General features: G+C 40.4%; 1 protein-coding gene across 4 annotated transcripts in view; it reads right to left on the bottom strand.

Moving 5' to 3' along the window:
- PSD3 (pleckstrin and Sec7 domain containing 3) overlaps window positions 1-13,251 on the bottom strand; it is a 185,849-nt gene that overhangs the window by 138,080 nt on the left and 34,518 nt on the right. For all 4 annotated transcript variants that reach the window (XM_039350975.1, XM_039350978.1, XM_039350976.1 and 1 more), the window contains one exon: window positions 10,922-11,266. In XM_039350975.1, coding sequence (XP_039206909.1) covers window positions 10,922-11,266 — 345 coding nt within the window. The remainder of the gene's footprint in view (window positions 1-10,921; window positions 11,267-13,251) is intronic.

Here is a 13,251-nt window from a genome sequence, read left to right as displayed (position 1 = left end):
CGAAAATTGAAATATTATGGCAGAAACCAGCCAAGGGGGGCCCAGCACACTGGGTCCCCTACTGAAGTCTTGAACTGCACTTAAAAAAATCTGCATATTGATGAAATTTCCAGTTGTCAATTAGAAAAGGCCACACTGCTTGAATCTGTAAATTATACTAAGCTGATACATTACAATACCCTAGGTCAGGGGTGTCAAACTTGCAATGTCACGTGACGTGTCGCAACTTTTTTCCCATTGCCAGCAATGGGGTGGGCGCAGTTTTGTCATGACGCATCCGGCCTGCAGGCTGACAGTTTGACACTCCTTCCCTAATATTTCAATTCTTGGAATGAACGAGATGTGTATGAAGACCAAATCTAGCTAAAGCACAGGTCCCCAAACTTTTGGGCACCAGGGACCGGTTCCGTGAAGAGAGGTTTTTCCGCAGACCGGAGAGAGCGTGCTTTTGTGTGCTGCCTGCGTCTCATAGATGGGGCTGTGATTGTTTGTGTGGACCAGTTGCTGGCATGCCGTGGCCTGGTACTGGTCCATGGACCAGGGATTGGGGACCCCTGAGCTAAAGAACCAGCAGCTGTGAGTTCACATAATGATAGTACACTTGGGTATTCTTGAAACAAATTACACAACAAATAATTAATATAAAGAAAAATATAACAAGATGAGCCGAGGTGGCGCAGCACTTAGAGTGCAGTACTGCAGGCCACTTTAGTTGACTGTGTTCAGCAGGTCAGCGATTCAAATCTCACCGGCTCAAGGTTGACTCAGCCTTCCATCCTTCCGGGGTAGGTAAAATGAGGACCCAGATTGTTGGGGGCAATGTAAATATATATATACATTGCTTACTGGTGTACACCGCTTAGAGAGTGCTTGCACTTAAAGCGGTATATAAGTCTCATAAATAAATAAATAAATAAATAACAGAAAAGCCATTAAAAACCAATTGTATTGTCCCAATGTAGCGGTGGCTTGTGGGCCCAAATTGCAAATGCTGACTTACTATATACTCCCCCAAAATTCTTAAAGAAAGGGTAGGAGCAAACTGCAAAATTATCTATAGAAAGAAACATCTGGCCCACTAAGCAATACTTGCCAGCTAAGAATGATGGTTTTGCTTTGTTTGCATTTGCAGAAAATTACTGATGTAAGCAGCCTGTAACTAAAAGGGAACCAGTAACTAGCACCAGAAGGAAATAAACTCCAAAGACTTGCCACTCTTCCGAGACCATTGTGACCAGTTTCTAGGACTCATGGAGTAATCCATCACTGATCTACCAAATCAGAAGCCATGCTTACCTCACAGCAGTTGCAAAAATTAGGGCTTCTCCCATCTTTTGGATGTGAAGCAAGGCTTTTGCTACTGTCCAAGAAATGCAAAAGGCTCCTCAGAGCTCCTCCATGAGCCGAGGTGGCGCAGCAGTTAGAGTGCAGTACTGCAGGCCACTTTAGCTGACTGTGTTCAGCAGGTCAGCGGTTCAAATCTCACCGGCTCAAGGTTGACTCAGCCTTCCATCCTTCCGGGGTAGGTAAAATGAGGACCCAGATTGTTGGGGGCAATGTGTATATATATACACATACACACACACACACACACACACACACACACACACACACACACTGCTTACTGGTGTACACCGCTTAGAGAGTGCTTGCACTTAAAGCGGTACATAAGTCTCATAAATAAATAAATAAATGATCAACTTTGCATATGATAGAAGAGAGAAATACATGGAGAGTAATCATATTAACTATGTGTAATTTAAATTAATTCTAGCTGCGGCCCTAACCTCATCTACAGATAGTCCTCAACTTACAACAGTTTGCTTAGTGACCGTTTGAAGTTACAACAGCATTGAAAAAAGTGATATATGACCATTTTTCACACTTGTAGCCTATGGTCACGTGATTTAAATTGGGATGCTTGACAATTGACTCAGATTTATGACGGTTGCAGTGTACTGGGAGTCATGTGATCACCTTTTGCGACCTTCTGACAAGCAAAGTCAATGGGGAAACCAGCTTCACTTAACAGCCAGGTTAGTAATTTAACAACTGCAGTGATTCACTTAACAAATTATTAAGCAAACAAATTAACCCAGATAACACGATGTTTATCAAGCACTAATCAAATGTAGTAATAGAAAATTAATAATTTTTTTTGGAAAAAAAAAAGATGTGTGGACTTCAACACTCCCAGAGTTCCCCCGCCCGCAGAGTAGAACTGACTTGGGAATTCTGGGAGTTGAAGTCCACACACCTTAAAGTGGCCACGGTTGAGAAACATTGGAGTAGGTAGCACATCTGTGACTTCCCAACTTTTGAATATCTATTGATGAGGACTGAAGGTTGAGAGCCCCCCAGAGTTTGGTATAAGATGGGCAGCTATATAAATGTTACAAATACATAAAATTTATTCCTGTTTTCTTGCAAACAAAAAACAAATGTGCCAAAAAAGTCGTAAAATGGCCCAAAACTCACTTAACAAATCTGTCACTTAGCAACATAAATTTTGGGCTCAATTGTGGTCATAAGTTGAGGGCTACCTGTACTTTGAGGGACTGTAGAGTCAAGCACATTGGTCAACTTAACAAGCAGTTCTCAGCTCAAAAAGGGGTGAACACTGCTCCTCTATAGATAATGGAATTAGATTCCAGGCAGTCTTCAGCTAAATCTCTTGGAGTTATATACCACAGATTCAATAGACATCTCTCTAGCTTCCAGCAATTCAGCATTCTTTCTGTTTACCTCTGGAGCTACTCTCTTGGCTAAATGTATCTTGAAATCCTCTCAAAGGAGCACAAGAGTGAGCCACTTATGGCCCGCCATATATTGTTGGACTATATCATCTACCCTCCCAGACCATTACTCTTTCTGACTGGGGACAGGTAGAATGAGATGAGCAAGAAAAAAGTCAGAGCTAAATGTAAATCTCCAGAAGATGGTAGAGGACAGGAAGGCCTGGAGGAACGTTGTCCATGGAGTCGCGATGGGTTGGACACGACTTCGCAACTAACAACAACAACAAATGTATTCTTGATGAAATAGGTCCACATGCACACTATCACTTTATACCCCAATCATTTTATCCTCTCCTAGAAGAACAGGAGGCAAAAACTGCCTCCTATTCATCCTTGAATATAAATGGATTTGGCTTCACTAAGGTGAATATTACAAAGGAATGCAATATGTCTCTTTTTGCAGGGCAAATAAGGACAGGATGGTGTAAGCCCAAAACAACTGCAACAAACAAACCATTTTATTATATGCAGACCTGCCCAGCTACCAATGAATATTTTTGCCAGTGAGTGTTTATCCTAGCCCAGCTTTAGCATTTAAATGTGTTGTATCACCCCTCCTAACATGGACAGAATGCCACTGAACAGGAATTTAGTCATCTGGAGTCATCACTTGGAGAACAGCATATTATTACAACTTCAGCTGAAAAAGAGGCCGTTCATTGATTCAAACCTATTTGTGACATTCAGCCCTTATGCTACTCACTCCTTGTTCCTTCTCTTTTTACAGTTATGCAGTCACAACAATTCAGTGGCATTAGAAGTCAGGGTCCAAACTGAAGTTTCAACATAGCAGAGAATTTAATCACTTGACAGATTAAAACATCTGGGAGGCAACATTGGGTGTGCAGCCTTGGGACTTCCTATCCACTCTGCTACAGAGAAATGCCACTAGCATTCTGGCTAGGAATTGAGGAACTCATCATCTGGAAAGTATCACTGGGGAGGAAGACATGGGGAGTGATCTAGTTTTAGGAAACTTATTTCCATCTAATTTCCTTCCTTCCCTCACCTCCCCACTCCATTCCAACCAGAAATGTGCATCTTTGTTTCTAAACTACACAACCACTCTCCCTGATTTTCTATGTGTTCGCTGCTCACAAGATCACTGTCTACTCTGTTCCACTTCTTTTTACCACCTCATCTCCCATTCAGCTTTCTCCAGCCCTTTCTTCCCATCCCCCCAAGGACCAGGCTCTTTCTGCCCTTTAAGCACTGAAGCATTTCTCCCCCTTTTGCTCCATATTCAGCAGTTTTCTACTTCTTTTGCTTCTTATATGGAATGGAATGGAATAGAAATGGAATGGAATGGAATGAGGGACAGAGGGAGGGTGGGAAGGAGGGAGGGAAGAAGGAAACCTAAATTTATTCAGAACCCCCATTCAATCAGGATATGGTAGCCATTTCCAACTCAACACCCATAAGACCTGTTGGATTACAACTTCCATCATCCATATTCATAAAATAAGGTAAAATCCAATCTGGCCAGGAAGATCTAAGCCAAGAATCCTTGACTAACTGCACCAACCCCTCAGGATTTTGTTTCACTCCACCATATACTTCACTATTTTCTTCCAATATCTGCACTTACGCCTCCAGGTTTCTGAGTATTTCTCTCCATCCCTGGCCACTTCTCAATCTTCAGCCATACTGGGTGAAGTTTTCAATCTCAGCCAATGCGACTACTGGCTTGGTCCACCCAGAATGCAGGCTTCAGATAGCTTCACTCATCCTATCCCACTTGCTCAGGTACAGGCCAAATTAAAAAAAAAAAAACAAACAGCTCATGAATTTAGCTCCTTCTTTGTCAGATCAAAAGCAGAACTGAGGGTGTGGTTGTGCAGACCTAGAAGGTCCTGTAGTTCCTACTTAGTACTGCGTATTCGCTGTGATTTTTACTCAATTCTGAGAACTGACATGGTGGAGCAAAGAAAGCTGCTCCCCTTACTTGCTTCCTGTTTTCTGTAGCTGAAATAAGCCCAAGGATTCCCGTTATTTCCATGGCCCTACCCTTTGCCTTTCTGTGCATCTGAATGGGATTGCTAAGAATCAGCATCATCACTTGGAGACTTTTTGTTCTCCCAACAGGAAACCACAAGTGATTCTACTCTGAATTCTACAGTGAACACACAGCTCACAGGGGACCTCTGTTGGCTGCTTAATGCATTTCCAAATTAATGCATTTCCATGTTGCTGTCAAAATAGCATTTCTTGGACTCAAAGCAGGCTACACCAAGGAATTATTCATCTCAGAATCCAACTTTTTTTCCTTCTATTTTCCAATCTGTAATTGGGATCAGCTGTATGGGAGGCTGTCTGAAAATTTTCTGAATTTAGAACTGTAATGCAGTTGTATTATACTTGTCCAGAGGGGAGGGGGGGAAACAATGGTAAGAAACTGCTATTCTAGCCAAATTTAATTCGGCCTCAGCTATCTGATTCAAAGGAAAGTCTTTTAAATGTTCCTCAGTTCCTCATCTCATTCTGTGGCAATCTTGTAGGTCCTTTGTAAACACAGATGATATTTTAAGGATTGCTCGCCTGAGGCAATTATAACACGTAAACAAATGTTTTGCTGTTCACAAGAAAACATAAAGTATCTCTTTGGAGGTATACTGTAGTGGGACAAGGCCTATCATAACTCCTGGCCCTCTTGAAATCTAGACCTCAGCATACAGACTGAATGAAATAATTTCACGTTAGGAATCTTTCAAATCCCTCTTCCACCCCTAATCTGCTTTATCGTAGTGGCAGGCTTTTAACAAAAAATGATTGTTGTTACTATAGATTTTTATTACTAAGGCCAGAGACCACAGAATCCTAAGCCCTTCCAAAACAAAACAAAAGCTGTAACAGCAGATTTGTTTATGTGTACTTTAAAAACAAAATCTCAGCAAAAGCACATTACCAAATAGCGACCACAGCTGAAAAGCACATTCATATTAAATGGGACAAGCAGGGAGACATATTTAGCTTTATGCTCCAGTTTATAACCAAATCTGTTTGCCATTTTCCTTAGAGATTAGTTCGGCCATGGCTTTCCATGTGTCGTGAAATGCACTTCAGAAATGGTCCATTGCTGGCGCTTAACATGCTTGAGTTAAACAGTTCAGGTTCTTGCTCATATTTTATTTAGGACATGACTTGTTCTTAAAAGTCTCGTATTTTGAAGCAGTACATTGCAGAGAGCCTGAAAGTGAACATGCTTCATTTGATTCATTTGAGTCAAAGTTGGCTGATGGCTTCACACATCAGTATTTTCTTGCAAGAACATCAAAGTAGATTGCCAGTGCAATACTTTACTCCAAAAGGTTTTTTTTTCCCTTTAATTACCAGACTAGTTTACAATCCTGAGATTTCTTAAGGTCTCTTATCCAGCCGTAATGACATCAAATACTACTTAAGTTTTTGACAATCAACTAGTAAGTACCAACTAACAGCAATGATAAATGTTGAAAGAAATTTTTAAAAATGAAGCGAAGCCAGATTATAAAAGCCGACATTTTCTAAAAGTTCTAGACTTTATAATTCAAAACAGATCTTGGGATTTCCTAAAGTAAGATTAAGGTTTATTCATATAATGTTTGCAGGAAGCTTGTCTCTTACCACAGCAATATCTCCTCTTCAAACATCTAACTTAAAGTCAACGCGAAAAAGAAAATCCCCAAGTGCCTTGTTTCATATACAGTACCAATAATTTACTGGGAGACACCCATAGCTGACACATCGGTTATGAATACTTGCCAAGATGTTTATACTGAAAATTATTTGCATTTTGCGATGTAAAATACCTACCAGAAATGGAAGACTGGTTTCTTTTTAGAGAGCTTTCATGTGAAGGATAGCATTAGGAGAGATGGAAAAGGACGAAGTAAAATTTAAAAAATAAAAATGTAAAAACATAGTGTTAGAAAAGATGGCAAAGGCCAAAGGAAGGGATGAGGTTGTACACATTCATATTCTATTTTCCCATCAGGATGTAGGTGTTCAAACAAAAGGCTTCATGGAAAAACATATGATTTTGCTGAAGCCCTGTAATCATTGCGGTGAATGAAAAAGAGTGTAAAAATATCAGGCTAGAAACCAGGAAGCTAAGTTCTAGTTGAACCTTGGTCATAAAGCTGGCTGGGTGACTTTGACCAGTCATTCCCAGCCCAGTTCAACTCACTTGTTTTTGTGGGGAAAATAGGAGGAGGAGGGACTATTAGATATGTTTGCCATCTTGAGTTATTTATAAAATTAACAAAAGCAAGATTTAAAAAAAAAATCTTTAAAAATGGAAAGGCTACATATTAAAACTCAGAAAATACCTCTTCTTGGTTTAATATACAGATCCATTATACAAGGGTTCAGATGCTGTGATTCTTCAAAATAATTATTCACTCTTCAAATCAAATCAACCTTTATTATCAAAGTACAACATGTATACAATGAGATTTCAAAAATTAGGGAATAGAAAGGATGCTCATAAAATGTGTGTGTGTGCGAGTGTGTGTGTTAAGAGAGAGAGGGGGGAGGAGGGAGGGAGGGAGAGAGAGAGAGGGAAGGGGAGAGAGAGAGAGAGAGAGAGAGAGAGAGAAAGAGAGAGAAGACTTTAATGGGTCTCATCCAACAACATGTTGTTCAATGGTGCAAGGTTCCACACTTAGGCAGGAAAAACCAAATGCACAGGTACAAAAAAGGTGATATCTGGCTCACCAATAGTTCTTGGCAGAAGGATCTGGGTGTATAGATTGATCACAGGATTAACATGAGCTAGCAATGTGCCACAACTGCTAAGAAAGTTAATGAAGTTGAAGCTTCATCAATAGAGATATACAATTAGTTCTCGACTTACAACTACAATTGAGCCTAAACGTTCTGTTGCTAAGTGAGATAGTTAAGTGAAATTTGCCCCATTTTATGACCTTTCTTGCCACAGTTGTTAAGTGAATCACTGCAGTTGTTAAGTTAGGAATATGGTAGTTAAGTGATTCTGTTTTCCCCATTGACTTTACTTGTTAGGTCACAAAAGGTGGTCACACGACCCCAGGACACTTTAGTGGTCATAAATATTAAGCAGCTGTGAAGCATCTGAATTTTGATCACGTGACCATGGGGAAGTTGCAATGGTCCTAAGTGTGAAAAATAGTCATAAGTCACTTTTTTCAGTGCTGTTGTAACTTCGAGTAATCACTAAATGAACTGTTGTAAATTGAGGAACACCTTTCATGTCATGGAAAGTGATAGTACTGCTCTATGCTGCGCTGGTCAAACTTCACCTGGCATATGGTTTTTATTGATAAATTCTCATAGTATGTGGGAATGATTGTGGGAAACAAGGAAGAACCACAGCCAGGGAAATAGTCAGATAAGAGGCAACTTAGCCATGGAAGGAATATGGACATGGCAAATGTCTGAGAAGAGACCCTCCCTAGTTGCTTGTGCAGTAAAGGCAATGGGAGAGAGATATACTTTCACACTTATAAAATACTGTCAATGTAACCTTACAGTAAATAGTGTTAGCAGTAGTGGCAAATATCTGTAGCTCAGGTGTAGGATGAGGGGTGAAGGTTCATTCTCCGAGCTTGTGTGTTGGTTTCCAAATATTTCGTTAGCAGGCTAGGTAACATCTTCAGCGGAGCTTGGGGGAAGGAAACAATGTAATCTACAAAATCAACTGTAACCATTGCAATCCATTCTACGTGGGACAACCATCATGTCAATTAAAAACCAGGATCCCCGAACACCGGCTGGCAGTCAAACGCCATGATCCCAAATCCTTAATCTCTACCCACACCAACACCAAACAATACCAGCTCCATTGGAGCAACACAAAAATCATTGGCCACGCTACCATCCGCCATGCTCGTGAGTTCATCGAAGCCTGGCACTCCGCAAGCAATTCCATCAACGGACACACTGACCTACAACCAGCCTACAAATCTTTCAAGGATCAAAATCTACGGCACAGCCAACCAGAAACAGCACCAACCCTCAACCAACTCACGGAAGCTCCCCCCATCTCCCAATGACCTTGACCTGATGTAATCCCCCATCACAAGATTCTCACACCGGACCCATCACAAGATCCATCAAAAGACCTTCACTTGACACACCCACACCTGAAGCCCTTACAAACAGAAGAGCACTGACACTGACATCCCCTAAACTCCACTAAAAATATTACCTAGCCTGGTAATGAAACATTTGGAAACCAACCCAAAAGCTCGGTGAATGAACCTTCACGCTCAGAGTAGTATTAATTCACCTGGGCATGCTTCCTCTCTGGATTACTTCATAAGGCTGACATCACCACAATACAAGAAGCATACTGAGAAACTGGAAAGAGTGCAAGAATGAGAAGGACAATAAGATTCTTGGAGACTAAAACATATAAAAAGAGATTAAAGGTACGTAATATATTCAGTCTAAAGAAAAGAAGGTATGGGGAGATGATAGCCTTCTTCTAATGCAGACATGTCAAACACAAGGCCCAGGGGCCGGATACGGCCCGCGAAGTGGTTTCATGTGGCCCACGAAGCCATCCTGGAAACAGTAAGGGAACAGCCCCCTCTGCCCTGGCCCTGGCCCAGGCCGGCTGGGAGCCAATGTACAATTTTGTGGTGGCCATCTATGCTGAAACGCATTCAGTCTTAGCTCCCCAAGGCTGTCTGGAAACAGCCAGGAACCAGCCCCTGCTGTGTCGGCCCCGCCCTCTGGGTGCATGCTGGGGAGGTGTCACTCTTTGTGAGGAATGAAGAAATGGACCATGCCTTGGCACTTGCCCAGGTCTCATCCCCTTCTGCCAGAGACCCTCAAATCTATCCCACTCCTGCCCAGGCCCCCACAGGCACCCTTGACGCGAACGATGTAGAGCTGGCCATGCCCACCCAGTAGGTCACACCCACTTCATCCACGCCCACTCAGTAGGCCACACCCACCCTGGCCACACCTACCCAGTCCCCCGAGGGCAACCACAAGGCTGATGCGGCCCTCAATGAAATTGAGTTTGACACCCCTGTTCTAATACATGAAGCGATGTTACATGGCGTGTGTGTGTCTGTATTCTCTAAACAAGAACCAATTAATCAAAGCTTAACAAATTCAAACTTGAAGTAAGGAGGAATTTCCTACCTGTGACAGCTATTAAGAAGCTGAACAGCCTCTCTCTTGAAGCCACAAGAGCTACAATACTGGAAATTTTCAAGAATAAAACTGCAGAGACATTTGTTCAGGATGGTGTCAGGAAACCTGAACTGGGCAGGAGGTTGGACTAATAATCTCTCCAACCCAATGATTCTATAAATTTTGAACCTGCCACTGTCCACATGCTGGCATAATCACACGTTGCAGCACCTTTCCCACCTATGGGAAATTGCTGTGAGCTTAGAGAGCAGAGGTGGCACATTTTGATCTTAAAATACACTTCTAGTATGCTATGTGATCCAAAGTTTTCAGCTTCTTTATCATTGTGTGAAAGCTGCAAAGTTTTATTCAAATATATTTACTGGCAATAACGTGCTATTTCACTTCCTAGCACCATATTCTTTAGGTACCTAGTATGACAGGACCATACAAGTTTAGCTGCATATCCTAAATAGAAATCAAAATAGCATGCCAATTCCTTGGTTTTGCATGGAAAAGAAAAACCAAGATATAGCTGAGAAATCATTGTAAAAGCACAATGCTATTTGACAGCAGGAAACAGCTACTACATACCTCAAGAATTACCACAAGATAAGTCACTGCAAATTTATGAAATTAGTATAGTCAAGGCACATAAAGGTTAATCCTTTCCATTTTACCCCACTGCCATTTTTTTTTAGAAAAATTAATATGCCCAAAAAAAAGCACTCACATTGAAGTGTCATATTTGGCCCTTAGATTAAGCACTCTGTACAGGGTTTGTGACACCTTTTCACATGGCAAATAGAGGGCCACAAATGAGAACACTTCACAGCCTCAGCAAAATCACACCCATCAAAAACTGGAAGACCCAGTAGCAAACATTCTTGTTATTTTAAAAAAAGTTGCTACTCTAAAAAGAGATTCATCAGAATGGGGAAGGAGGAGGATCAACTCATTATCCTCAGCAAGATGCAACCAAAACCACAAATATTGTGAAGACAATCCTCTCTTGTTACCTTTCCGAAGGACAAGCTGCAGCGATGTCTGACTCATTAACGTCTCCGAGTCCATTGGCGACTCCATTGCAAGAGTCCTTCCTCATCACCCCTTCGGGAGTCCTTTCTAAAAACTGAGCGTCTTCTTTGATACGCTGCTGGATCATTGGAGTAAGTGGCATTTCAAAGCTGAAGTAGCTGTCAGGCTCAGAATATAACGTTTCTAGTGACTCGGCACTGTAATATAAAGATGCATTGTCCAGAATGCTTTCAAACTGGGAGCTGTACACATCTGTTGAGATTTCAGAGAGTTGCCCAAGGACATCTTCCATTTTCCCACTGAGCCCTTCTTCTTCCTCCATTAGCCTAGGAATCAAAATTGGTTTTTTTTTTAAAAAAAAAAAGTGCTTTAATTTACTTTATAAGCTTACATATCGGCAGGTTCACATTTTCTCATAATGGTGGTTTCATGCAAACACATACAAACAGCCATTTCTCTTTTGATCGTTATGTACTAGTCTATAACGTCTGGTTACAATTGTCTTGATGGAAAACAGACACTTTTGTCTTCCCCCCCCCCCCGTGGCTTTTCATCCCCCACATACAGATCCAGGATGGAGTAGAAACAAAAGCTGCGATGGGATGATGTGTACTAAGAAACATCAGCTCATTGTGTTCAATGGAAAAAAGGAGCATTGTGTGTCTCCATTTTATATTACTTTTCAGAGATTCTGGAGCTACCGTATTAAATCCTTTCTTCTAACAGCTCAGGCAATTACAAAAAAAAAGCAACAACAGGAAAGATTAGAACTAGAGAGAGAATGTGTATTTGGAGGCCTGGAAGATAAAATGTTAGTCTTCTTTCCTTCTTTTTCTTATATTCTACAATTAATGGATTTAAAAGGTTTTAAGCTCAAAAAGACTCAAGAAAGCATAATGGTGCTTCTGTGCTGAATAGTTTTTACATTATCACTATTAATGTTATACATATATACACATATGCAAATATCTGCAAAATTTCAAAACTTGCTGCTTTGCTCCACACAGCCCTGCCACAAGGCCATTCCTTTGATATGATTGGAACAGGAATTGGAGCATTAAAAAACTAACACAGGCTCTGCTCTGCTTCTGAATAGACTGGGACTATTCAGGGACCTTTCATCATTTATGATGGACATGAGACAAAGCAAAGAAATATTAGAGTAGGACTCACATCTTAATACAGAAAATTCTCAAAGTGAATATAACGATAAAATTTCACTTTTGGGTTTAATAGAAAAAGACAGGAAAAAAATTGGCACTTTGATGGTTATATATGTTGATGGCAGCAAGATTACTTTATGCACAAAAATGGAAGGACACTTTGATTCCCAAATGGATGAATGGCTGCAAAAGTTGATGGACTTAGCGGAGATAGCTAAATGGACTGCTTTGGTCAAAGAAAAAAAAAAACACAATTTCTTTTGTTTCTACTTGGTAATTGCTTCTGGACTTTGTGCTTGAGGTGGAAAAAAATGAAAATTTAATTTTGGGTTTTACTGATTAGACAGATGTGTTGTTATAGAAATGGCTAGTTTATACTATTATGTAAAAAGTAAAAAGCTGAGGTTTGATGCTATTATCTTATTTTACTGCATCAAAGGGAATCGGAATTCAATGCCTTTTCTTTCTTTTTCCCTCTTTCACTACATTTTTTTCCTTTCCCTTTTCCCTCCCCTATTTTCCTAGTATTTTCTTTTTGTATTTTTGTATTTTATATTATAAACTAATTAAAAAAAAACAGAAATTGGAGCATTAAAAAAGTAACACAGGATCTGCTCTGCTTCTGAATGCCCAAGAAACATCACAGAGAAGAACTTTGTCCTGTTTGAGGAAGACCTAAATCTTGGCTAAAAACAGCTATTTGGTCCTTTCTAAATTAGCACCATCAGCAATCAAGCCAAGGAATGAGAGAGTGGGGAAATGTAAAGTTAACATCTTTTAATCCTTCCACATGTCTTCTCCAAGCTGCAATTTGCATTAGAGACCATAAGTTACAGCTTGTGGAGTCTTAAAATCTTTAAAAGCATTAAGCCCTTGTGCTGTGACATAACACTTTCAATTGCTTAATCATTCTTTTAAAAAATCAAAAAGAGGTCTTAGATACAGAAACAAGAATGTGTCCTCCTTCTTTTATATCTCCTCTCTGGTGATTGGCCTCAATCTTAAATTGGCTTTGGACTGTTCAGTTATTTATAGTACTTAATAGAAAACAGGGTTTCCTTTTAAATATGATTCAAAATTAGTTAACTAATTGTACTCAAGGGGATCCTAGACATTATAAATAAAACCATCATGAGTGCCAATATTAA

The sequence above is a fragment of the Crotalus tigris genome, unplaced genomic scaffold (assembly GCF_016545835.1).
Source record: "Crotalus tigris isolate CLP2741 ecotype Arizona unplaced genomic scaffold, ASM1654583v1 scf7180000018368.3068619, whole genome shotgun sequence".
NCBI classification, from domain to species: Eukaryota; Metazoa; Chordata; class Lepidosauria; order Squamata; family Viperidae; genus Crotalus; species Crotalus tigris.
This window is presented reverse-complemented; position numbering and strand designations above follow the sequence as displayed.